The sequence below is a fragment of the Bufo gargarizans genome, chromosome 1, assembly GCF_014858855.1.
Source record: "Bufo gargarizans isolate SCDJY-AF-19 chromosome 1, ASM1485885v1, whole genome shotgun sequence".
In the NCBI taxonomy this organism is placed as follows: domain Eukaryota; kingdom Metazoa; phylum Chordata; class Amphibia; order Anura; family Bufonidae; genus Bufo; species Bufo gargarizans.
In genome coordinates, this window is record NC_058080.1 from 498,361,112 (window position 1) to 498,389,001 (window position 27,890).

The window sequence follows — 27,890 nt, forward strand, 5'->3', positions numbered from 1 at the left end:
CTTCCCCTCGGGCAAAGCTCCAGGTCTGGACGGTTATACGTCAGATTTTTTTTAAGGCCTTATGCACTCAGATAGCACCTACATTGACTACAGTTTATTCTTCTATTGTAGGGGGGGAGCATATACCAGATCACATGAATACAGCACTAATAACTCTCATACATAAGAAGGGCAAGGACCCAGAGGACCCTTCTTCATATAGGCCCATTTCCCTTATCAATCAAGATATGAAATTGCTGTCGAAGATTATGGCAAATAGAATGGCAGATATCCTTCCCTCACTGGTCTCGACGTTACAAGTGGGATTTATCAAGGGGAGGTCTGCGGTAATAAATATTAGAAAGGTGTTTCTGGCCCTCTCGGTAGCGAAAACTTTGAAATACAAAGACAAAAACCCAGCTATTGTTACGTTTGACACAGAAAAAAGCATTTGATAGCATCAGTTGAAGATGGCTTAATCAAGTTTTAGACGCCATGGGCTTTAAAGGTAGCTTCCGTTCCATTTTAGCAGGGATCTATTCTAATCCAACAGCTAGAGTCTATATGGCCGGTTTTATGTTCCCCAGGTTCACATTACAGAGGGGAACGCGGCAGGGATGCCCGTTGTCTCCCCTTTTGTTTGACCTTGTGATAGAACCCCTGGCAAGATATCTCAACTCTTCTGCGATTTTCAAGGGACTGGTAGTTGGTTCATATAATATGCGCTTGCCGCTGTTTGCTGATGACATAGTGTTATTTATGGATGATCCTGTATCAGATCTGCATAAAGTCCTTCAAACATTGTCGAATTTCGGCTCGTGTTCTGGTCTTAAAGTGAACAGCGCCAAGAGTGAAATTCTTCTCTTAAATAGTAACACAAATAGAAATCTGAGGGACACAGTAGAAGGGATACCAAACGCCAAATCCTTTATTACTTATTTAGGAATTAAAATAGGTAGAAGCATAGAATCCATATCTAGACTGAATTATGATCCCTTGATTACCAAGATAATTAGGGAACTGCAACACTGGCATAATCTTCCTTTATAATTAATGGGTTGTAATCATTTGCTAAAAATGATGCCAATGTCCAAGCTATTATATCGGCTGCAAACTATCCCCCTGCTCTTAAAACATGGGGATACCAATAAACTAAGGGCGGCATTTACTACGTTTCTATGGCATGGTAAACGTCCCAGAATAGGTCTTCAAAAGTTGATAGCTCCTACGGACTTAGTGGGTATAGCTTTTCCCGATGTCAGGAGATACAACCTAGAGTGTATGGCCAGACATATTGTAGACTGGATAAACGGAAACCAGTTACTATTCTGCACTATCTTTAGAGAGTCAGTTCTGTGCTCTGTGGTCTGTGGCGGCTCTGCTTCATGCTAGGTCCTGTCCTGCATCCCTGCTCACATAAAATCATCTATCCTTTTCAAAGACACTATAGCAACGTGGCGAATTTTGAGGAGGAAGTATTGGCTGTCTTTTAGGATATCTAAACATCTTCCTTTATGGGATAACCCGGAATTTCCCTTAGGTCACACCAATAGTTTATTTAGGGAATGGAAGAGTAAGGGGATCTTGCAGGTTACAAACCTCAAAACCAAGATGGTTGCACAAGTACGAAATTATAGAGAAATACTCTTTAACTGCATTCCAGACAATCCAATATGCATAAGTGAAGGTGGCCATTAACTCTAATCTAGTTTTGGTACATAAATAAATTAGACAGAACGTCTTAGACAAGATCCTGGGCTTGGGTGGTGGTAGAACTTCTGTTTCCCTTCTTTACCATGGGCTGAGGAGGGAAGACTCACAATTCAACAAAATGGGAGATTTTAACCAGTGGAAAGGGCAATTGGAAGTAGACAATGTTTCCCAGGCAATTTTGAAGGGGTGGTTGAAAGTGTAGAAAAATATTGTCAATGAGGTATGGAGAGATTCACAACTACGGATCATGCACAAAGCTATATGTGGATTTGATATACCTCCTCACCGCTTAGACCAGAAAGAATTGCAAACTGCCCTAAATGCTTCCTCAGTTATACAGACTTTTTTCACGGTCTGTGGTCATGTCCCAAAACTAAACAACTATGGTCTGGTGTGGGTGATATGGTATTTGAAATCTGGGGAAGGAGGATTCCATTAACTCCTTTGTTATATTTGTTTCACTATGAAGAAGAAGTGAATGGGGGAAGGAGTCCCCCTCTGTTGTTCCATTCAAATCTGTATGGTGGTTAAGTGACTTATCTTACAACAATGGTTATGCTCGGACATACCATCGATATCTGCTGTTCAGTCGCAACTTAAAAACCTATTACACCTTGAAAGAATGACGATCCTTAATGATAAAGATAAGTTCACGCATAAATGGTTTCAAAAATGGAGATGTTTTATTGTAAAGTACATGTCAGACGACGAAATTAGTAGTATTATGCAGCCTTTCACATTAACAGAATGGTATCTTACTGAACAGTTGAAGGGTAGACTAGGGAGGTTGCGGTTACAGGATAGGTAATAAACAAACAACTGAACTCTGAGTATAATCCTTGTAGCGCTTCATCTTCAGTACTGTTAATGTTTAGCTATGTTTCTTTATCCGACTACATAACGGCATATTTCTTAATGGTGTTCGGCCTCAGGTAGGCCTTGGTGATATCCTATTTTTTTATGTTTTATTTTGAGCTATTATATCCATCACTGTCAGGGTCTGCATACCCCTCTTGATGCATATGAATATTATTTTATTTTTTTCTTTGTACTTTTAAAGGGTCTGAAGCCCTATTATTGTTGTTTCGTATACTAACAAAAATGAATAAACAATAATATTTTAAAAAAAGTGTCCCAGATTTTTCAAAAAAAGTTTGCATAATGGCTGGGCTTCTTTGTACAATCATAACTGTGAAAGAGCAGGACCTTTTGGGCTTCCCTAGTGTTTTTTTTTTTTTTTGCACAGCTAAATGCATTTCACTCAAAAGCAGGGGGTGTATCCTTTCTTTAAAATCTGCCAGCACTGTACTGCTGTGAGTCCTGTGACATCCTTTCCCTTACTTCTGACTATGTTTGCTTTCAGCTCTGGAGCTCACAGGACAGATAAGAAGGAGGAAAATCACACTTAAAGACATATAGGAGGCTCCTGTGATGTTCAGAAGCAGTGTAGAAACAGTTGTTTCTATCAGGCTCACAATCTCAGCTAGCTCTGACACAACCCACTTCCTTTCTGCCATCTTCTGTGTCTCTATTACCAGGGATGGATCTTGCCTGAGAACAGGCAGTGGACTGCAAATTAGGTGGAAGTAAGACCCCTAGTGGCCATGACTTTACAGCTTTTTTCAGGTGGATGAAGGCATATTTTTAAATAAAGTGATGTGCTAGTTACACCATTCTCTATTAAGTTAAATTAAATTGTGTGAAAGAACAGTAACTCTTTAAAGGGAGTCTGTCACCTCCAAAATAATTTTGAAGGTAAGCATTCCACTGTTGAACGGAAAAAGCCCAAAACATAACCATACCTATCTTGTGTAAAGCCAGTCCTCTAATCCATAGAAATGCTTATGTTATGTTCAGCGGGTGCAAACCCGCTGTCCCACAAGACCAACTCGCTCAGAGGCCGATGTCTAAATACACCCCTCTTTCTTCACAATACCTCTGATGATGAGGTTAGACTTTCCTAAAGGGATGCACCAGGTGCTACCTCTGAGTGGGGTTGGGACACAAGGGAATCGGGACCTGGGTGTGGACCCACTGGACTCACCTCCAAGTGGTACAGTTCACCCAGAGGGTGCTGGGACACTAGAGGCTGATCAGGTGGAAGCATAGTCAGGGTACAAAGGCCAAGGTCAAGGCAGGTAGCAATGAGTCAAAGTCTGTCAACGTAGTCCTAGATCAGGGGGAGGCAGCAAATAGGCAATTCCATTTAAACAAGAAACGGGGTCTGGTACACAGTAAAGCAGAATCACGCTAAACACCTACACACAATAGGACTGTAGAAGAAGGTGCCTTTAAATACATCCTGCAGACCATCCATAGGCTGGGGAAGATAGAGGGTGTGTGTGCGTGCATGCCTTACATAAGGAGTAGAGACGCGCCCGCTCACATTATATATGCACACAAGGAACTATGAGCCAGAGTGCAAGCTCTGCTCAGAGCCAGGAGAGGAATGCCGGCATCAGGAGCGCAGACCACAGCTGACAATCCCACTGAAATGCCAGGGAATGTCCACTGATGGAGCCATGCTGCACCCAGTGCACCAAAAATCAATTTGCTTAAAAATAGAAATATGCATTTCCCAGGATTAAAGGACCAGATAAAAAAAATATAATTGGAAAAAGTTTGGGACAACTACCCTACATGGCTGTATGCTTACTTTCGAAATAAGAGTTTGGAGTTGACAGACTCCCTTTAATGAAAATTTACTTACAACCACAATGATGTTCTTAAAGGAGCATTACAGTTTCAGAAAATATATCTTAACACAAATATAGCAGACTAAAACACAAAACATTAACTCTATTTGGCAGCAAAACATTGTCGATCTAATTTCATGATCGCAATGTTGAAACTTTTTTTGCATTATTTTTGGTGGTAAGAACCACCATGCATCACTGCAGACATCTAAGTAGGGGGTGTCACTCATGCTAATACTGCCCTCACAGTGGTGGGTAGACTGATCTTGGAGTGGAGAATGTGGACTACAATCACCCTTAATGTCAGGCACAATATCTAGTACTGCTGCACATAGGTTTAGCACAGCTTTAATTTGTATTAATCTTACTTTATCTTATAATTAATCTGTACTACATACTTTGCTTTTTACAGTCCATATTACCTTACATTTATTGTACCTACTTTAATACCCTGATAAGTCCAGGTCATCAACTGGCCAGATTATATGCACTGGTATTAGTGAGATAAAGGGTGAAGGTAGTATGGGGGCAGGTTCTGAACGGGGTCTCTTTTTCAATATAGGAACACTATATGGGCAGTTAGTCACTGGTACCGATCTGTTTATGTTATCGTAATATAGGAATATTGGACATGTCCCTCTTAAGACTCAATCAGATGGGAGTCCCCGCCCATGTCTTATTACCTATACATCTCCTGTTTATATGTTTTGCATGAATACATGATAAGGCCTTTCAATTATATCTGCATATATTTGTTGTATATATGTGTCTCCACTTTTGGACATATAGGCAAAAGGTGACATTCCATCCATGTGCATGATTTTTGTTTGGCCTTCGGCAAGCTGTAATTTTACTTTGGCTGAGGACAATCTGTGCTGCTAACACCTATGGTTACTCTTGATGAAAAATGTTAATTACCTTAAAGGGGTTTTCCACGGTACAGATATTGGTGACCTATTATCAGGATAGGTCACCAATATCACCAATATCACTCACTGATCAGCTGTTACAAGCAGCCGTGGTGCCAGGAACTATATTGAGTATGGCCAGAAGGCTTGAATAGGAGCTGAGCTGCAGTACATCTGCATGACCACTTGTTTTACTGTGAATTCTAAAATACGGGAATAAGCTAGGCTTAACAAGACTTAAGTTAATAAAACTGGTTTACTAAGCAGTGATAATATATATACAGGCTGATTATATATAGATTAAAAGTAAATAACAATCACTTAGCCTGCAACTATAGAGGAGTTCCTGTCGACCAGTTCCCAACATGGAACATGGCTGACACCCTGTGGTAATACAAGAGGGAGATAGTCACAAGACATCATCTTACCTGATCAATGCCATCAGTGGATCTAAAGCCTCTGTTACATGCATGGAACTTTTCTAGCTTAACCGCTTCACGACTGCCCATTGACTATAAACGTCCTTGGGCTGGTCGTTTATCTCTGAAAGGATGTTCTGGAACGTCCATTCAGAGATCGCAGCTGCACGCTAATCGTACCCCAGAGAGAAGGCAGGGACTGTTCCCAGGTGTCCCTGCCTTCTAGATCGCTGTATAAACAGCGCTCAACGAGCACTCTGTATACAGATAAGGAAGCGCTATGCCACTTCCTGTCCTGGCCCGCTGCTCATGTGACCGCAGGGGCCAGGGGAGTGCAGGAGATGTTGGGTCTTCCACAGACCTTGATCAGCCCTGCACTGAGGCTGTATAGAGCAGTATACTGCTGTACAGCCTCTCTGCGGAGTGTATTTCCCCTGTAACTGGGACTACTATATCAGCCCCAGTTACAGGAGAAATCAATAGTGAAAAAAAAAAAGAAGTGAAGTTAAATGTCCCTGTCACGGATGGTGTTGCAGAAAACTAGAAGACAACAAACGAAGATCCGACTGACTTGATCCCAAACTAAGGAACATAAGGTTTAGCCCTGTAAAAGCCCTAGCACTCTCCCTGACTTCTCAGCCAATGCAAAGATCTCTATGATAGATAATTGCATGCCCTCGTGCCTCGACTGTATGACACCTGAACACCCTATAATAGTGAGGGGACACAACCACTGGCTCCCTACACTTAATACGGAGGGAGTCAGGGTCACCTAGGATCAAGCAAACAGGAAAACACAAATAAATGAACAGACTTATCTGTAGAAGCATCAGTTGCAGCATCCAGCATGCACACACTCCAGGAAGTTGTATAAACTGCAAAGTGATGCAGTATGGGAGGGGATTTAAAGGGATGCAATCAGTGCAACTAGATGACAGCTGAGAGAGGGAAACGAGATGAGAAAACGAAAGCAAAACAAAAGGAACCTCAAGGAGGAGGTTCTGAAGAACGTCTGTCAGAGCTTCTCAGATGTCTGGTGGTGACAGCACCAGAGTGCGTCTAGACAAAAAAAGTACAAAAATTAATTTTTATAAAAAAATTGTACCAATCAAATTGTCACCTCATCCCACAAAAAATGAGACCCTAACTAAGACAATCGGTCAAAAAATAAAAAAAGGTATTGCGCTTAGACTGTGGAGACACTAAAACATCATTTTTTTGGTTTTAAAAATGCTATTATTTTGTAAAACTTAAATAGATAAGAAAAAGTATACATATTAGGTATTTCCACATCCGTAACGATCTGCTCTATAAAGATTTCACATGACCTAACCCCTCGAGTGAATGCTGTAAAAATAAATAAATAAAAACTTCTAAAACAACCAATTTTTGGTCACTTTGCCCTATAAAGTGTAATAATGAATGATCAAAAAAATCATATGTACCCAAAAATGGTACCAATAAAAACGTCAACTCTTCCTGCAAAAAACGAGCCCCTGCGAAAGACGATCGGCAGAAAAATAAAACAAATATGGCATTGAGAAAATGGAGACACAAAAACATAATTTTCTTTCAAAAATGCTTTATTATGTAAAACTGAAACAAAGTAGACATATTTGATATCATTGCATCTATAAAAATAGCTATGATCTACCCTGTCAGATGAATGTAAAAATAAAAAATAAAAACAGTGCCAAAACTTGCCTCACAAAAAACATAATATAGAGCAATTAAAAATCATATGTACCCCAAAATAGTACTAATAAAACAGGCACCTTATCCCCTAGTTTTCAAAATGGGGTCACTGTAAGGGTGCATCAGGAGGGCTTCAAATGGGACATGGCATCTAAAAACCAGTTCAGCAAAATCTGCATTCCAAAAACCATATGGCGTTCCTTTTCTTCTGCGCCCTGCCGTGTGCCCTTACATCAGTTTACGACCACATGTGGGGTGTTCATGTAAACTGCAGAATCAGGGTAATAAATATTAAGTTTTGTTTGGCTGTTAACCCCCGTGTTAAAGAAAAAAATGGATTAAAATGGAAAATCTGCCAAAAAAGTGAAATTTAGAAATTTCATCTCCATTTTCCTTTAATTCTTCTGGAACACCTAAAGGGTTAGCAAAGTTTTTCAAATCAGTTTTGAGTAACTTGAAAGGTGTACTTTCTACAATGGGGTCATTTATGGGGGGGTTTCCACTATGTAATCCCCACAAAATGACTTAAGAACTGAACTGGTCTATAAAAAAGTTGACTTTGGAAATGTTCTTAAAGATTTCAAAAATTGCTTGTAAAATTCTAAACCTTCTAGCGTCCTGAGAAAATAAGATTACATTACCAAAATGATGCCAACATAAAGTAGAAATATGAGGCATCACTATCTGTCTTAAAAGCAGAGAAATTAAAATTTAGAAAACAGCGAATATTTTCAAATTTTTGGTAACTTTTTGATTTGTTTTATAAATAAAGGTAAACCATATTGACTCAAATTTATCATTAACATAAAGTACAATGTGACACGAGAAAACAATCTCTGAATGGCTTGGATAAGTAAAAGCGTTCCAAAGTTATAACTACATAAAGTGACACATGGCAGATTTGCTAAATTAGGCCTGGTCAAGAAGGGGGTAAATGGCCCGGTCTGGAATTGGGTAATGGCCCTTCCTAGCACCCCTTTGAAGGTCTTAATTTTGCTGTAGGCATGTACAGTGACCTCAGTGTAGCCTAATACCAATCACTAGTCCTGGTAACCATGGAACAATAATGTTGAATAGCTCACATTAACAATTACTATCACTAACTTATTACATTTAAAGGTAATAATTAAAGTTATAATTAAAAGGGAAATAACCACTAAAATAACTAAAATTAACATTGCCACAAACCTCTGCACCATGTATAGAGCTCTTCTCCATACACAGTATAGATTTCCCACTATGACTGCCCCCATAATCATACCCTTAGGGTTTGTTCACACATCGTAGGTTTGTTACAACTGTCCCAGAACTTCATTTGGCTGGAATTTGCATACATCTGTACATGTTGCAATGCATAAAAAGTATTTTTTGTCACATAAATTTCTGCAACATATCTGCACAAACAGATGATCATTGCACCTTTACCAGGATATATTTTCATGACCAAACTAAACAATAAAGGTTCCCTTTTATTAATAGCAAGCAGACAACATTAATACTTTCACAAATTATTGCACAAAGTATATTAGAAAATGACATAACTGTCCAGACTACAATAAGCAAGTGTTTAATGCAGAAACTGGAAAATCATTGCCCCTCAATCCATAACGGCAGGCCCGCTCCATACAGCCGACACCCGCCCACACTGACAGGAAGTGCCGATAGCACGAGGCTCAGAATGGAGAGTGTAAAAATTCTATTCACCCTAATAGATCTCTATTAGGGGGAATATGAGAGGGGATCAAAAGATCCCATGTACTAGGCCCTTGGGGGTCTAATAGTTATAAAAAAAAGTAAAAAACAAAAATTATTAAAAAGAAAAGAAAAGTTTAAATCAGCCTCTATCCTAATTTTACATATAAAAATCTATAAACAATAAAAATAAATAAACATATTGTATCACCGCGTCTGGAAATGTCTAAACTATTAAAAAGAAAAAATATAAAAATTCCTGTGCGGTGAATGCCGCAACGGAAAAAAAAGTCATCTTGTCCCCTCAAAAAATTGAATAGCGGTGATTATAAAGTCGTACAATGGTACCAATAAAAACAACTGAATGTTACGCAAAAAAACAAGCTCTCATACAGCTTTGTAGACCGAAATATAAAAAAGTTATAGCTGTCAGAATATATAGTGATGTAAAGAAAATTTTGATTTTTTTCAGAAATTATATATTTTTTTAAAGTAATAAAACAAAAAAAACTATCCAAGTTTGGTATCACTGCATTCGTATTGAGCCACAGAAAAAGAACATCAGGTCGCTTTTAGTGCATAGTGAACGCTGTGATGTCAAAACCCTAAAAACTTTTGTGGAATTCTGTTTTTTTTTTACACATAAAGAATTGTTTTCCCGTTTTCTAATACAAAACATGGTAAATTAAATGGTGGCATTAAAAATGCATCTTGTCCCGCAAAAAATAAGCCCTCATATAGCTATGGGAACGAATCAAAAGAGTTATGGCTATTGGGACGTGGGGAGGAAAAATCCAAAATGTAAAAATGAAAAAAATGAAAAAATGTTACCAGCATCTGATCAGTCATTGCTAATGATATAAAATAGCATTGTAATTTCGATTCAGCATTTACCCACCTCCACATTCATGTCCATCTCATCACTCTGGTGATGGGGAGTTGAGGGAGAACATCTTGCCTCTTTCTGCTGCTTGAATCTTTCTAGATTGTCTGTTGAGTAAGGATCTCTTCTTCCTCTTTTGTTAGCGCTCACATCTCTCTGAAGTTCCTCCTCAGCCTTTCGTGATTTGGATGGTCCAGAACTGTTTAAATTAATCCTTGAAGCTTCTTTCAATAACATTTTCCTAGGAGATTGGTGCTTGAAAAATAATATACAAGTGAGTTTGTGTCATATTCCATGCAGATTTACAGACCCATGACTATGTTTGATATATTTACACCAAATTTTTCATGTATTTGCACCATTTTTTGTGTGGTTTGCACTAGTGTATTTTGGGGTATGTCTCTACCAGCTTTGCACATCTAGTGGCTGAAATGTTTGCTCATTATTCTTCGCAAAATATCTCAAGCTCAGTCAGATTGTATGAAAAGCGACTGTGAACAGCAATTTTCAAGTCTTGCCACAGATTCTCAATGGAATTTAGGTCTGGACTTTGACTTTGCCATTTTAACACATTTATATGCTTTGATCTAAACAATTCCATTGTAGCTTAGGCTGTATGTTTAGGGTTGTTGTCCTACTGGAACGTGAACCTCCTCCCCAGTCTCAAGTCTTTTGCAGCCTCTACCAGGTTTTCCTCCAGGATTTCCCTGTATTTAGCTCTATCCATCTTCCCATCACCTCTGACCAGCTTTCCTGTCCCTGCTGAACAAAAGCATCCCCACAGCTTGATGCTGCCACCACCATGTTTCACATTAGGGATGGTGTGTTCAGGGTGATGGGCAGTGTAAACTTTTTTCTACACATAGCGTTTTGCATTTAGGCCACAAAGTTCAACTTTGGCCTCATCTGACCAGAGCACTTTCTTCCACTTGTTTGCTGTTTTCCCTAAATGTCTTGTGGCAAATGGTGTTGATCACAAATATTCTAATCGCACATTTTTATTGCGAATATTGGTACTTTGAAAACTTGCGAAGATGTAGAATATAGTGCTATATATTCGTAATCACGAGTATTCTAGATTTCTTTTTCATCAGTAACCTCCCTTCTTGCTTGTGGGCCAATCAGAAGGCTGCAATATCTTTGTCAGAGCTTAGCAACATCCCTAGCAACCAATAGGAAAGTTGCCTATCCCTTACTATATAATAAACTCCCCAGCAGCCATTTTCTGCAGTTTTTTTGCAGTTCTAAGGGCTCTTTCACACTTGCGTTCTTTTCTTCCGGCATAGAGTTCCGTCGTCGGGGCTCTATGCCGGAAGAATCCTGATCAGGATTATCCCCATGCATTCTGAATGGAGAGAAATCCGTTCAGGATGCATCAGGATGTCTTCAGTTCCGGACCGGAACGATTTTTGGCCGGAGAAAATACCGCAGCATGCTGCGCTTTTTGCTCCGGCCAAAAATCCTGAACACTTGCCGCAAGGCCGGATCCGGAATTAATGCCCATTGAAAGGCATTGATCCGGATCCGGCCTTAAGCTAAACGTTGTTTCGGCGCATTGCCGGATCCGACGTTTAGCTTTTTCTGAATGGTTACCATGGCTGCCGGGACGCTAAAGTCCTGGCAGCCATGGTAAAGTGTAGTGGGGAGCGGGGGAGCAGTATACTTACCGTCCGTGCGGCTCCCGGGGCGCTCCAGAGTGACGTCAGGGCGCCCCAGGCGCATGGATGATGTGATCGCATGGCACGTCATCCATGCGCATGGGGCGCTCTGACGTCATTCTAGAGCGCCCCGGGAGCCGCACGGACTGTAAGTATACCGCTCCCCACTACTACTATGGCAACCAGGACTTTAATAGCGTCCTGGATGCCATAGTAACACTGAACGCATTTTGAAGACGGATCCGTCTTCAAATGCTTTCAGTTCACTTGCGTTTTTCCGGATCCGGCGTGTAATTCCGGCAAGTGGAGTACACGTCGGATCTGGACAACGCAAGTGTGAAAGAGGCCTAAGAGAGAGAGAGAAGTGACATTGCTGTGCTCTGTGCATTTATCTGGATCCCATTCCTTATCCAATTACATTAGATAGTTAGTTAGCTCATATACACTCACCTAAAGAATTATTAGGAACACCTGTTCTATTTCTCATTAATGCGATTATCTAGTCAACCAATCACATGGCAGTTGCTTCGATGCATGTAGGGTTGTGGTCCTGGTCAAGACAATCTCCTGAACTCCAAACTGAATGTCAGAATGGGAAAGATAGGTGATTTAAGCACTTTTGAGCGTGGCATGGTTGTTGGTGCCAGACGGGCCGGTCTGAGTATTTCACAATCTGCTCAGTTACTGGGATTTTCACGCACAACCATTTCTAGGGTTTACAAAGAATGGTGTGAAAAGGGAAAAACATCCAGTATGCGGCAGTCCTGTGGGCAAAAATGCCTTGTTGATGCTAGAGGTCAGAGGAGAATGGGCCGACTGATTCAAGCTGATAGAAGCGCAACGTTGACTAAGCTCACCAAAATTGGACTGTTGAAGACTTGAAAAATGTTGCCTGGTCTGATGAGTCTCGATTTCTGTTGAGACATTCAAATGGTAGAGTCCAAATTTGGCGTAAACAGAATGAGAACATGTATCCATCATGCCTTGTTACCACTGTGCAGGCTGGTGGTGGTGGTGTAATGGTGTGGGGGATGTTTTCTGGGCACACTTTAGGCCCCTTAGTGCCAATTGGCCATCATTTAAATGCCACAGGCTACCTGAGCATTGTTTCTGACCATGTCCATCCCTTCATGACCACCATGTACCCATCCTGTGATGGCTACTTCCAGCAGAATAATGCACCATGTCACAAAGCTTGAATCATTTCAAATTGGTTTCTTGAACATGACAATGAGTTCACTGTACTAAAACAGCCCCCACAGTCACCAGATCTCAACCCAATAGAGCATCTTTGGGATGTGGTGGAACGGGAGCTTTGTGCCCTGGATGTGCATCCCTCAAATCTCCATCAACTGCAAGATGCTATCCTATCAATATGGGCCAACATTTCTAAAGAATGCTATCAGCACCTTGTTGAATCAATGCCACGTAGAATTAAGGCAGTTCTGAAGGCAAAAGGGGGTCCAACACCGTATTAGTATGGTGTTCCTAATAATTCTTTAGGTGAGTGTATATAATACAGAGAGTGGAAGATACTCAGTGTAGGTTAGATAGTGATATAGTGTAGCTAATAGTTTCAAGTGCAGGGTGTTAGGTAGTGTGATAGGAATTACTGTTTCTCTGCTATCCATACATACATGCTACAGACATAGTGCTGTGATGTCACAACAATACTTAGTGCACCAATCAGTAATATCTACTCAGACCTGATAAAATGTGAAGTTGCATGTATTGCGCAAAAATATGCGCATCATTAGTGCTGATTTGCGCAATCGCAAAAATAATGACTGGAGATCACGAATTCTAGCATTTTTGAATTTATTGTGAATATTATGCGAAAAATTCACAAAATATCACAAAAATGAATATTGCCTATGCAGCTCATCACTAGTGGCAAACTGCACACAAGACTTCTTATGGCTTGCTTTAAAAAATTGCTTTCTCCTTGCTACTCTTCCATTAAGGCCAGATTTGTGGCGTACACAACTAATAGTTGTCCTTGGAAAGATTCTCCCAGCTGAGCTGTGGACCTCTGCAACTTCTCTGGAGTGACCATGGGCCTCTTGGCTGCTTCTCTAATTAGTGCTCTCCTTGCCTGGGCTTTAGGTGGACGTCCATGTCTTGGTAGGTTTGGAGTTGTGTCATACTCCTTCCATTTTTGGATGATGGATTGAACAGTGCTCTGTGAGATATTCAGAGTTTGGGATATTTCTTATAACCTAACTCTGCCTTACACTTCTCCACAACTTTATCCCTGACCTGTCTGGTGTGTTCCTTGGTTTTCATGATCACTAATGTTCACTAACAAATCTCTGAGGCCTTCACAGAACAGCTGTAGTTATACTGAGAATAAATTACTCAGAGGTGGACTCTATTCACTAACTAGGTGACTTCCAAAGGCAGTTTGTCACACTGGATTTTATTTAGGGGTATCAGAGTACAGGGGGATGAATACAAATGCACTTCACACTTTATTTATTATGCTGTTTACATAACTTTGGAGCAGTTAAGTGCACTGCAAATGAACAGTTAAGTGCACCAAGGGCATGCCCAAGCCAATGCATCCTCCTATTTACTCCTTTTGCTTCCTCTGCCAGTCCCTCACTGTTCGTCTTGACTGAAAGGACCAAGCGGTATCACTACACAAGAATGTAGCATGCCAAACCAGGAGATGAGAGAGGGGCTGGCAGAGGAAGCAGAAGGAGAAAGGGTGCACAGAATGACTTGGGCTTGCCTTCTGTGCCCTTAACTGTTCATTTACATATGGATTAAGGCTACATTCACACGTCAGTATTTTTCTATATCCCGAATTTCGGTCAGTTTTTTTTGCGGATCCGTTGTTCCTGTAAATGTTTCCGTATGTCATCCGTATGTCATCCGTTTTTTGCGGATCCGCAAAAAACGGAAACATGTATAAATTTCACAAAGCAAATAAAGTTGTTTGGATTTCTTTGAAAAAAAAAAAAAGAAAAAAAAAGGGAATAAGTGATTTCTGTGGGCAGGATTTAATTTCCAGGAACGGATTCCGCATAAAACGGATGACATACGTAATGACATACGAATGTCTTACGTTTTTTGCGGAACCATTGACTTTGTATTGTACCAGGATCCAATTTTTGCGGAAAAGAATAGGACAAGTTTTATATTTAATCGGACATGCGGAACGGAACAACGGAACCGGACAGCACACATTGTGTTGTCCGATTTTTTTCCAGGACCCATTGAAAATGAATGGGTCCAGAACTGGTCCAGAACTGGTCCTGATCTGTTCTGCAAAAAACTGAACAGATCAGGAAAGAAAAAACAAACAGACGTGTGAATGGACCCTTAGGCCTCATGCACACGACAGTTTATTTTCACGGTCCGCAAAAACGGGGTCCGTAGGTCCGTTATCCGTGACCGTTTTTTCGTCCGTGGGTCTTCCTTGATTTTTGGAAGATCCACGGACATGAAAAAAAAGTCGTTTTGGTGTCCGCCTGGCCGTGCGGAGCCAAACGGATCCATCCTGAATTACAATGCAAGTCAATGGGGACGGATCCGTTTGACGTTGACACAATATGGTGCCATTTCAAACGGATCCGTCCCCATTGACTTTCAATGTAAAGTCTGGAGTTCTTTTATACCATCGGATTGGAGTTTTCTCCAATCCAATGGTATATTTTAACTTGAAGCGTCCCCATCACCATGGGAACGCCTCTATGTTAGAATATACTGTCGGATATGAGCTACAGCGTGAAACTCAGATCCGACAGTATATTCTAACACAGAGGCGTTCCCATGGTGATGGGGACGCTTCTAGTTAGAATACACTACAAACTTTGTACAAGACTGCCCCCTGCTGCCTGGCAGCACGCGATCTCTTACAGGGGGATATGATAGCACAATTAACCCCTTCAGGTGCGGCACCTAAGGGGTTAATTGTACTATCATATCCCCCTGTAAGAGATCAGGGCTGCCAGGCAGTAGGGGGCAGACCCCCCCTCCCCAGTTTGAATATCGTTGGTGGCACAGTGTGCGCCCCCCATCGGGCCCCCCGTCCTCCCTCTAGTTTAATAAATCATTGGTGGCACAGTGTGCGCCCCCCATCGGGCCCCCACTTCCTCCCTCTATTGTTATAAATCGTTGGTGGCACAGTGTGCGCCCCCCATCGGCCCCCCTCCCTCTATAGCAGTAACAACATTGGTGGCAGTGTGCGGCCTCCCATCTCCCCCCCCCCTCGATCATTGGTGGCAGCGTAGTTCCGATCGGAGTCCCAGTTTAATCGCTGGGGCTCCGATCGGTAACCATGGCAACCAGGAAGCTACTGCAGCCCTGGTTGCCATGGTTACTTGGCAATAGTACAATAGTAGAAGATTCATACTTACCTGCTTGCTGCTGCGATGTCTGTGTCCGGCCGGGAGCTCCTCCTACTGGTAAGTGACAGGTCTGTGCGGCGCATTGCTAAAGAACTGTCACTTACCAGTAGGAGGAGCTCCCGGCCGGTCACAGACATCGCAGCAGCAAGCAGGTAAGTATGAATCTTCTACTATTGTACTATTGCCAAGTAACCATGGCAACCAGGGCTGCAGTAGCTTCCTGGTTGCCATGGTTACCGATTGGAGCCCCAGCGATTAAACTGGGACTCCGATCGGAACTACGCTGCCACCAATGATCGAGGGGGGGGGGGGGGGAGATGGGAGGCCGCACACTGCCACCAATGTTGTTACTGCTATAGAGGGAGGGGGGCCGATGGGGGGTGCACACTGTGCCACCAACGATTTATAACAATAGAGGGAGCAAGGGGGGGGGGGGCCCGATGGGGGGCGCACACTGTGCCACCAACGATTTATTACACTAGAGCAGGGGTGCACAACGTTTCCTGGTTGGGGGCCACATTGCCAGACTGAACCAATGACGAGGGCCGAAATTTAAATTTAAAGGTGTATTAACAACTGAAATATTGTACTTATGGCATATTGAACACACATTATATAACATTAATGTCTAGTTACACTTCCAGGACTCCCATCTAATGGGAGAAATACATGAAAAATACATGTGAGCAGCCACAAGACATAGACATACATGTCTGTTACCAGATGGTTGGGGGCCGCACAGAATGGTATAAAGGGCCGCATGTGGCCCCCGGGCCGCAGGTTGTGCACCCCTGCACTAGAGGGAGGAAGGGGGGCCCTGATGGGGGGCGCACACTGTGCCACCAACGATATTCAAACTGGGGAGGGGGGGGTCTGCCCCCTGCTGCCTGGCAGCCCTGATCTCTTACAGGGGGATATGATAGTACAATTAACCCCTTCAGGTGCCGCACCTGAAGGGGTTAATTGTGCTATCATATCCCCCTGTAAGAGATCGGGTGCTGCCAGGCAGCAGGGGGCAGTCTTGTACAAAGTTTGTAGTGTATTCTAACTAGAAGCGTCCCCATCACCATGGGAACGCCTCTGTGTTAGAATATACTGTCGGATATGAGTTTTCACGAAGTGAAAACTTAGATCTGAAAAAGCTTTTATGCAGACGGATCTTCGGATCCGTCTGTATGAAAGCAACCTACGGCCACGGATCACGGACACGGATGCCAATCTTGTGTGCATCCGTGTTCTTTCACGGACCCATTGACTTGAATGGGTCCGTGAACCGTTGTCCGTCAAAAAAATAGGACAGGTCATATTTTTTTGACGGACAGGATACACGGATCACGGCCTCGGCTGCAAAACGGTGCATTTTCCAATTTTTCCACGGACCTATTGAAAGTCAATGGGTCCGCGAAAAAAAACGGAAAATGGCACAACGGCCACGGATGCACACAACGGTCGTGTGCATGAGGCCTAAAGGTACTTTTTCTCCAGAATGAAGCAACAAATCACTAAGTGAAAGATATTACATTCAGCTGAGCTGGCCCTACAAGACATTGTGCCTGGTTTATCAGTGAATTTCCTGGTGACAGACTTGCTTAAAGCATGTAAATATGGATTCTGCAACTCTGTTCACATCGTGTGGAAATTTTCCACACAGAGTTCTGTAGAAAATAGGAGTATAAGGACTCATGCAGACGGCCGTTGCTCGACCACGGCTGCATTGCGGCCCGCAAACAGCAGGTCCGCAATAAATGGACACCAGCCGTTTGCACCCCGCATCACGGATGCGGACCCATTTACTTGAGTGGGTCCGCAATCCGGGAGATGTGGTGCGGTGCTGAATGGAGGCACGGATCGGAAGCCTACGGAAGCAGTCGGATGCGGATTGCAGACCTCATTCAAGTGAGGTGCCCGTGCAAATTGCGGTCCGCAGCTTGGGCCCGGCTGGCACACGGTTGTGTACATGAGCCCTAAGTGTCATGCTACTTATTCCTGTGAACTACACACAGAAAAGTTGCCAGATTGAATTGGGATAAATCTCGAATTTCTGCTGCAGATGCTACAGTAAATACGGGTAGGACAGGTAAAACATACAATTCACAGTAGGGGGAACAGTATCCCATATATTATACAGTTTCATATCACTTACCTGTGGTAATGAATATTCTTGTACCTTCTCAGAAGTTATGTTACCACCACTGATAGATGATTCCCAGAGGCTCTGACCAGGCTCATGATACGGAGTTTTCCATTCCAAGTTAATCTGTACCGAACCAACACACATGCCATGAGGATTCATGAGCCCAAAATCACCTTTACAAGCCCAGAGTAATAACATAGGAATAAGAGACAAAAAAAATAAATCCAGTAAGAAAATAGTATCTTATTATTCTTAATGAAATCCTACAGGTAATTTATTCTCTCACCTTGAATGCTGTTTCCCTGTGCCAGTCTCAGAAGTGGCACCTCAGCCTTCCCCAGGTAAACTCCAGACTGAGTTTCTTCATCATCGAACACATAAATACACAGGCGCTCCTGTTGGAGATAGCGCTCCAGCTCAATCGTCATCTGTAGGGGATAGACCGCTTCATACCCAAACTGAGGGTTGTTGCTACAGGGTATAATAGAGGTCGTATGGTCTGGATAATGGTAAAAGCGATATACAATGTATGGACTTGGTTGGTGGCCCAAATAACTTGCTTTGAGACTTCTACATCCCCATATCTTGATGATCAGTTCATTCTGGAGGCCGCTATTTAAAGGTGATTTCCAGAACTAAAGAATAAAGAGATGAAAAGTAATGAGAAGGCACTTTATGGTTTATGGTTTATTTATAACTATTAATATTTTCTGTTTCTAACTTTTGCTTGTGTATAGTTAAATTCTTTATTCTTCAGTATATTTTTACCTTTTCTGTATTTCCATGTCTGCGAGTGGATAAATAGCCGTGTGCTTTGTTTCTTTGCCTTTGAAGACACTGAACATGGGACAGGGGTCCATGCAGCCGCAGCCAGTAGCTCAGTTCCGCAATGGTCTCCCCAGCTTCGTCTAATAATAAAGGAAGGTCAGCTTTGCATTCATTTTTTTATTGGTTTCACATTGCCTCATTATACAAACATACACAGAAACATAGAAGATTGACAGCAGAAGACCTCATCTAGTCACCCCTAATTTTATATTATTACTTATCTTAGGATAGACATGTCTTTATACCAGGCATGTTTCAATTCACTTACTGTAGATTTCCCAACCACATCTGATGGGAGTTTATTCCAAGCCTCCACTACTCTTTCTGGGGTTGTTTTTGAATACCTTGTTTTACCTTGTTCGAGTTGTAGGCACCTTGCATGCTGCTCCTATTATAGAGGTATTTTTCCATAACAATGTCTCCATAATGTTGCATCCTAAGCATGATTTCCTTCAAGGATTCCATGTGAATTGGTACGAAAAAAACTGATAAGCCTCCATAAGAAATTGTAGGCATACAGAGGTACGGTATGGACCTATAGATTTCTGTATATGCCATGTTTTTGCTCTGTATAACTTGTAACTGGTGCACACCTTTAATACTGTTGTGTGCATGAGACATGAGCTTAAAATCATGAATGAAAATATCCATTGAAAAGTATTATATAAGACATTAGTTATATAAAATGATCAGCAACACCTAAAGGAATATTTTTTTATATTGAAAATTTCCCATCCATTTTCATGATTGCAACATTTACCGGTTAGAATGGTAGAGTCGTGCACTCTGTCTGTAGTCTGCAGGGCGGATTCTAGTTTCAGACGTCCTCTTGCTAGCTCATAGTGGTCAACTCCTTTAACCTGATAAAGCTCAAGGGTTAGTGTCCCAACTCTCAGGTAGCGCAGGAATTCGGGATCTGGAGTTACTGCATAGCGAGATGTGAAGTTGTAATGAGGCCTGACTCCTGCAACAACAGGGGTTGCATGGGTCTCAAAGTCATAGAGGGAATAAATGCAGAATGTGATTGGTTGAGGGTCTCCAATCATTCTCATGCCATAAGGGGTGAAGCAGATCTCTTCAATATGAACCTCAAACAGAGTTTCCCCACGATGCAGAGATGGCGATGGGGAGATTTCAACCTCAGAAGAAGGAGACTCTTCAGTATTTAATCTGAATGGAAATGTGCCATATGCAATGTCTTTGAGCTGAGCTAAAAGAAACCAGATAATAGAATGTATTGCAGCTATAATCATCTGCATAATACGAGTACAGTTCATTGTGAAGTAAAGGGATTACCTTCCAACATCTGGACTCTGGAGTTCCGCTGAAGAAGTCTGGTCTCATAGTGACGTACCTTTTCCTCATTCTCTCGACTTTCACATTCTAATCTGAGCTTTACAGTTTTCAGCTCCTCCTGGCATTGAATATAAAGAAAAAATATATATAAAGAAAGTAAGAAAGATATCCAATAGAAGCTTAAATGGAATGTGTCATCAGAAAATGACTTATTGTGTCAATCAAGTGTTTATGTTAAACATATTATTTTTTTAGAATTAGTGTTTTTTTCATTCATTCATTTTCCATGTCACTACATATATTTGATTTTTTTTTTATAATCATGCAATTTTCAAACTGGCCACTAGGTCTAATAATAGGTAATTTTCCCCTGTTCTGTACAGTTAACTTTTTAGCATATTATCATTGTCATCACAGGCATCATTAAAATGACCAGTAACAACTCTACATAGATATGATAGGATCCACCATTCACAATAGGTGATATCACAGCTTATCTTCTCCCTCCTGACCTGTACACAGGTCACAGAGAAGGCCTAGAAACCTCTCCCTTAGAAGTCCCCTTATGTCCATTGTGTCTATGGCCCATGTAGCTGATCTCAAAAGATAGTAAATCTAAAAATATTTTAGGTCTGGTGGCCAGTGTTTTATTTAAATATTGATAGTGACATTAAACATTGAGAACAAAAAAAAAACAAAAAAAAAAAAAAACACTTACAGTCCTGGTCAATTAACCCCTCAGATGCTGTCAATAGCAACTGCGGCATCTGAGACGTTAGTCAGAGTAATGGGGCTCCCTCTGACATCCGATCGCTGCCCCCCACCGATCACATTATTTATGGCAGCCTGAGGCCTTGTGAAGGCTGCCAGGCCTGCCATAGTAAACTACCTGTTAAGTCCTGCCTGCTGTAGATCAAATGTTCAAGTCCCATAGGGGTACTAAAAAAGTAAGTAAGGTAGTAAAATATTTTAAAAAAACTAAAAGAATGATAAATTCAAATCATCCCTTTCCCAATTTTACAGATAAAAATAAACTATAAAAAATAAACATAATTGGTACTGCTGCATAATAAAATGCCTGAATTATTCAAATATAAAACAATTTTTGTAAAATGTATACCTGCCCACCCGCGCTCCCAAACACACTCCGCACTTGGTATCCGTCAGAGAATCGCAGCTAGGATCCCTGCCATGGTCTGCTGCTGTGACCGTTGGGTTTAAAATATCATCAAGGTCTGATTTAATAATAAAAAATCAGAGTAGGGACCTGCGCAGATTTAGATACATTTGGAGGTTAGAGGTGGTTGATGCATATATCAGGGAAGCGTTATTAAAAGTAATGTTCCAAGTTATTACCTGCTTTAAACAGCGATCTGTCCAGGAATGTTCTCCTTGTTAGATCGGGGCAGTTGGTATCCAGGTTACTTCAGGCTCAACCTCTAGCGTGGGTGGTGCTCCGGCCGGCAGCGAATCACTCACGCGAGGGAACCCCAGTTGAAGTCCGGGAACTTTGGCGTGTGACGTCACCGCACTGTGTATGGAAGCCTTCAGGGGACAAAATCAATCCGACGCGTTTCTGAGCCAGTCGGGCTCCTTCGTCAGGGATGGTATAGTTTGACTGTTCTGAAAATAAATAGGCTACTGTTCCCATGACAACTACTGGTTTATTTAGGTCAGGAATACTTAACCCCGTCTATACAGTTACCTATTTTAATCAAATGCAAACAGTTCGATTTCTTGGTTGAGGCCATATGGGGCCAAACTGTTTAATTTAAAAATCCATTTGCTTTCTTTTCTTGACATGTCCTTTATATAGTTGCCACCTCTCTTGTTGATGGGTACCTTTTCAATCCCTCCAAAAGTGGATCCCATGAATTTACTCGCATGGTACTGTGCGTAGTGACGGGATAGCGGGTGTCCCTTACATTTTTTATGTATGTTTCTCACATATTCTCTAATTCTTATTTTGAGTTGTCTTTTAGTCCTTCCCACATAGATTTTCTGACAGGGGCATCTTATATAATATATTACTCCTGCCAAGTTGCAGGTCATATAGTGATTAAGTTTGAAGGTGGAATCTTTTGTCTTTACTTCTAGTATTGGTCCTTTTATGAATTTATTAATCAGTTTGCAGTTTGTGCACAATTTACATGGAAAGAAGCCCTTCTTCAAACTGCATTTATTTGTGGGTGGTATTTTTGTTGTAGCGGAGGGTGCCACCATGTTAGAGAGGTTAGGGGCCTTCTTAAATATGAATTTTGGGTGAGCTGTCATCATTTCACCAATTTGTTTATCTTGTTTTAATATTTCCCAATGCCGTTTTATGATCTTTTTGAAGGTAGACGCGCCTTCACTATAATTGCTAATAATAGGGATATCAATTATTTGTGGGTTGTTATCACTTGTCATTTTCTCAACCTGTTTATTCTGCAATAACGCACATTGGTCCAAGTTATTGATTTGGTCTGTGATTGGTGTCAATCTTCTTATATCATAACCCTTATCTAGAAATTTCTCATTGAGTTTCTGTACTTCATCTTCATAGTCCCTAACATCAGTGCAATTTCTCCTAGAACGTATATATTGACTGCGTGGAATATTGTTGAGCCAAATTGGTAAATGGCAACTATTCAAGGGTATGAAACTGTTAGTATCAGTGGGTTTGTGGTAGGTTTTTGTTAAAATTGAGCCCTCTGAGATGGAGATGGTTAAATCCAGAAAGTTAATCTGGGTCCTGCTCCAGGTAGGACTAAAATTCAGATAAAAGTCATTTTTATTCAAATCCGTTAAAAATTGTTCCAGTAAAAATTCTACTCTAACTCTAACATGGTGGCACCCTCCGCTACAACAAAAATACCACCCACAAAAAAAAGCAGTTTAAAGAAGGGCTTCTTTCCATGTAAATTGTGCACAAACTGCAAACTGATTAATAAATTCATAAAAGGACCAATACTAGAAGTAAAGACAAAAGATTCCACCTTCAAACTTAATCACTATATGACCTGCAACACGGCAGGAGTAATATATTATATAAGATGCCCCTGTCAGAAAATCTATGTGGGAAGGACTAAAAGACAACTCAAAATAAGAATTAGAGAACATGTGAGAAACATACATAAAAAATTTGAGGGACACCCGCTATCCCGTCACTACGCAGAGTACCATGCGAGTAAATTCATGGGATCCACTTTTGGAGGGATTGAAAAGGTACCCATCAACAAGAGAGGTGGCAACTATATAAAGGACATGTCAAGAAAAGAAAGCAAATGGATTTTTAAATTAAACAGTTTGGCCCCATATGGCCTCAACCAAGAAATCGAACTGTTTGCATTTGATTAAAATAGGTAACTGTATACACGGGGTTAAGTATTCCTGACCTAAATAAACCAGTAGTTGTCATGGGAACAGTAGCCTATTTATTTTCAGGACAGACAAACTCTACCATCCCTGACGAAGGAGCCCGACTGGCTCAGAAACACGTCGGATTGATTTTGTCCCCTGAAGGCTTCCATACACAGTGCGGTGACGTCACACGCCGAAGTTCCCGGACTTCAACTGGGGTTCCCTCGCGTGAGTGATTCGCTGCTGGCCGGAGCACCACCCACGCTAGAGGTTGAGCCTGAAGTAACCTGGATACCAACTGCCCCGATCTAACAAGGAGAACATTCCTGGACAGATCGCTGTTTAAAGCAGGTAATAATTTGGAACATTACTTTTAATAACGCTTCCCTGATATATGCATCAACCACCTCTAACCTCCAAATGTATCTAAATCTGCGCAGGTCCCTACTCTGATTTTTTATTATTAAATCAGACCTTGATGATAAAACAATTTTTCCTGCACACTAAACACTGTTATGGAAAAAAAAAAAATCTAACTGCAGTTTTTTTCGATCATCCTTTCCCCTGAAAAAAATCTCTGTAACTAAAAATAGGACCTAGAAAACCTACAGCTCACCCTTCTACATAGCTCTATGTGAACAGAAATATAAAAAGTTATGGGTGTCAAAATATGACAATGTATGTATTTTTAGATATTTTTAAACAGTATACATTAAAAACTTATGAATTTGATATCTTTGGTATCATACGGACTGGCATATATTGTCGTACAATCCCAAAGAACCAAATACCACAGTGTGGCACAATATACCTACCCAGAAGCTATCCCTCTGTGGTGGCTGTCAATATCTGTCATGTTCTGTCCTTTTCCTCAAATTGTCTAATATGGATATGGGAGGTGAGACCACAACACCAAGCCAGCCCTACCTTCAGCATGCTAACTGGACTTCCTCTAATAATGACCCCTATATTTCCCCCAGTAGTGTGTACCCAGCCAGCGGCAGTGTGCAGGGCTCAAGTGGCTCTAGGCATTGGCCCACCAGGAAAATTCCTTGTAGGGTCTATGGCCAGTCCGCCCCTGGGTGACTGTACATGTTTCATAGCTGTCGGCCGAATCATAGCTACTAATCCTGATTACAATCACCCCTGAGTCAAGTGTGCATGTGTTCTCAGTGGGGAGAGGTGAATAAGCCATTGCCAGACCATCTTAGAATGGATAGTTGAGGAGTAATAAGTAGAACAAGGGAGGATTTGATGTATATTAATGCAATTAGACTAGGAACTAGTATTGAAGTAAATCAACCAGGAACATCTACTTCTCCAACAACAGGGAGATTTACTAATCAAAATTTACCAGAATTCTGGCATATTTTGAGCCCCAGAAAATTGGCGTGCATGCTGTGTTTTAAACTAGTTTTTCAACTTATGGTCAGAGGTGGCTTGGTTGAAATGGCTTAAGATGTAACAATGTGCGCCAACAAATGCCCCAAACTTTTGCTGCAATATTCTAGCATGAAGTAAGTCAACTAATAGGTGATATAAACTTAAATTAGACAGTCTTAAAGGGATTCTGTCACCTCTTTTTACCCTATAGAGTTGCAGACATGCACGGCTAGATCGCCGCTAGCATGTCCGCAGTATACCTGTCCCATAGCTTTGTGTGGTTTTATTGAGTGTAAAAAATGATTTTATATATATGTAAATCAGCCTGGTAAGGAGCCCAAGGGTCTGTACTAACCGTTCTGGAGCCCAGCCACACCTCCCTGTAAAGGTGCCCAGCACTGCCTGTATCCACGAATCTCCTCCTTGCTCACAAAGTCAGATCGCTGTAATCTCGCGATGCGCGAGCTCGCACATGCACAGTGCCAGCATAGTGTTCCTTCCCTGTGCTGGCATCAGCCTCAGGGAAAGAACTGCGCATTGCGGCGATCTGACTTTCTGAGCAAGGAGGAGATTCGTGGATACAGGCGGTGCTGGGCTCCTTCACAGGGGGCGTGGCTTGGTTCCAGGCTGATTTACATATATATATATATATATATATGAAATAATTTTTTACACTCAATAAAACCACACAGAGCTATGGGACAGGTATATTGCGGACATGCTAGCGGCGATCTAGCCGTGCATGTCCACAACTCTATAGGGTAAAAAGAGGTGACAGAATCCCTTTAAGGTGCTCCAGGTGCTTTCTCATCCAGCACCAGCCACTTTGATAAATCTGAGGAATCTTGTCTAGTCTAGTCTAAGCATGTATAGTGGCTGGGTTTGGAGTGGCCCCAACGCTACGCTGGGTCCCACGGACACCATCGAGGTGTCACCACGTGTTGCTGCTCTCCGGAAGGGATGATAAGGCATGGTGCACCCCAATGGGAAATAGGTCCAGAGAGTCAGGGTCTGCAAAAAACCAGGGTGCTTCTTTACTGGAGGAATTCAGATACAAGACAATACAGGCGGGGCATTGGGCTGACTCATCTGAGCTACCTGTCCCTCTAGCTCTTCAGAAGTACCCTGGTTCAGGGCTGGTGATTCAGGTCTGGTGCAGCATATCCCCGTCTCAGTGTCTTCTTCTGTTCACTCAGTAGTCTGGCAGAGTCTCCTCCCTGGCAGAAGAAAGGTTTTGATGCTGAATAAAGGCCTGAGCTAGCTGTCCCTCTCTCTCAGAAAGCTGGCATCCTGGTCAAGGGCCCACGGTCTGTTGCTCAGTAGTCCGGATGGCTCCTTGGTAACAGGGCTAGTGAACCATGGTCTGTGGCTCAGTGTCCCCATCTTAGCGTCTTCTTCTGGTCACTCATGCAGGCTGGCATGAGTCCCCTCCAAGCACTGGTCCCTAACTGCAGCACACTAGGGGCTCTGACTGCTCTCCTTATATACATAGCAATACAGAGATATACCAGCCGGCGGACGTCACGAGCGGCACCAGAGGACGGCGGGCTGGGAACTGGCCCGCACCTGCGCACTGCTCTGCCCATTATGGGCAGATGAACAGCTTTTCATATTGCGCATGCGCCGGCCAACTAAAGACAGCCGGCCGGCGCATGCGCAATATGAAAGGATGTTCCTCTGCCCATAATGGGCAGAGCAGTATGCAGGTGCGGGCCAGTTCCCAGCCCGCCGTCCTCTGGTGCCGCTCGTGACGTCCGCCGGCTGGAGGTGTGTTTTTCTGGGCACATCGCCCAGTAACGCCGCCCCTGGGCACCTTCAGAAGGTAATTTGCATAAGTTTAAAAAGTATTATTTTCATTATCTGGGCGAGGGACACATAAGAGACGGGTATGATCGTAATGAGGGTTAAAGAGTCTATAACCTGAGTCTATAGACCGCTCAGATTAGGTGAAAGACTCCCTTTAACTTTGCAGGGATATAGGCAAATGTTCAAAAATGTCCAAATGTCAAAGTACTCCCTGCTCCAGGGCACTACACATGCACTTTCAAAGATTTAGACAGGATTAGTAAATCTGCCCGATTGTATATAAGAATTTATTATTATGTTATATACGATGTTACCTGGTAATCATTGTTGATTTTATGCTGTAAGCATAGCATCTCACGAGTTTTCTGTAACTCCAGAATAGTCTCAGCAAGATCTGCTTCCATTTCCCGCATTCTTCTTTTCCTCCTTTTCTCCTTCTCCTCCATATCTGTCCTCTCTTTCTCCTCTCTTTGGACATCTGCACTTCCCATATTTGATACCAAATCAAATTGTCTCTGGTTACTTTTCTCTCCTGTCTTTTCTTTTCGGTCATCCCATAGATCATTTTGATCTCTGACATTTCTTTCTGTTGCCTTTTGAATGTTTTCAACGTTGGTTGGCTATATCAAATAGTAAAGTCATTATAACAAGATATGTAATCAACAGTAGTAGTAGTGGTAACATAGAAGTAACAATATTACATTAGATGGTCAGCTCTTTGTAAATGGGTGTCCACAAATTGATTCAAAGCAGTCTTATTGCGTAACTCAACAAGGCATTAATGCTCCAGCAAATCCCTGTACCATCATCGCATCACCCCAAAAACAGCTGTCTCCAGATGAAGTACTGGCTTGGCTATAATCCTAAATTATGTCTCAAAGCCTGTTTAAAAGGTTGAACATTGACTTTCAGGATAGCTGCTTTTCAATTAGTGGCATCAGAGGAACAACTTTCTTTTCCTTTTTGGAGACAGCTAATCTACATACTTTTTCACTGTGGAGCATTGCATAGCCTATAAGACTCTTAACACCTTCTAGACATTCTCCACAAGGAGAAATAGTACCTTGGGGATCACCTACAAAGGCCTCTCTGCCAGCTAAGTC

At 41.9% G+C, this 27,890-nt stretch overlaps 1 protein-coding gene across 1 annotated transcript in view; it reads right to left on the reverse strand.

The window, feature by feature from the left end:
- Positions 1–27,890, reverse strand: part of RPGRIP1 (RPGR interacting protein 1) — a 63,172-nt gene that overhangs the window by 6,846 nt on the left and 28,436 nt on the right. The window contains exons 14-20 of the mRNA XM_044280785.1: positions 27,102–27,407; positions 20,257–20,374; positions 19,721–20,170; positions 18,901–19,040; positions 18,419–18,767; positions 18,142–18,305; positions 10,001–10,240 (exon numbers count right to left, since the gene is read on the reverse strand). Coding sequence (XP_044136720.1) covers positions 10,001–10,240; positions 18,142–18,305; positions 18,419–18,767; positions 18,901–19,040; positions 19,721–20,170; positions 20,257–20,374; positions 27,102–27,407 — 1,767 coding nt within the window. The remainder of the gene's footprint in view (positions 1–10,000; positions 10,241–18,141; positions 18,306–18,418; positions 18,768–18,900; positions 19,041–19,720; positions 20,171–20,256; positions 20,375–27,101; positions 27,408–27,890) is intronic.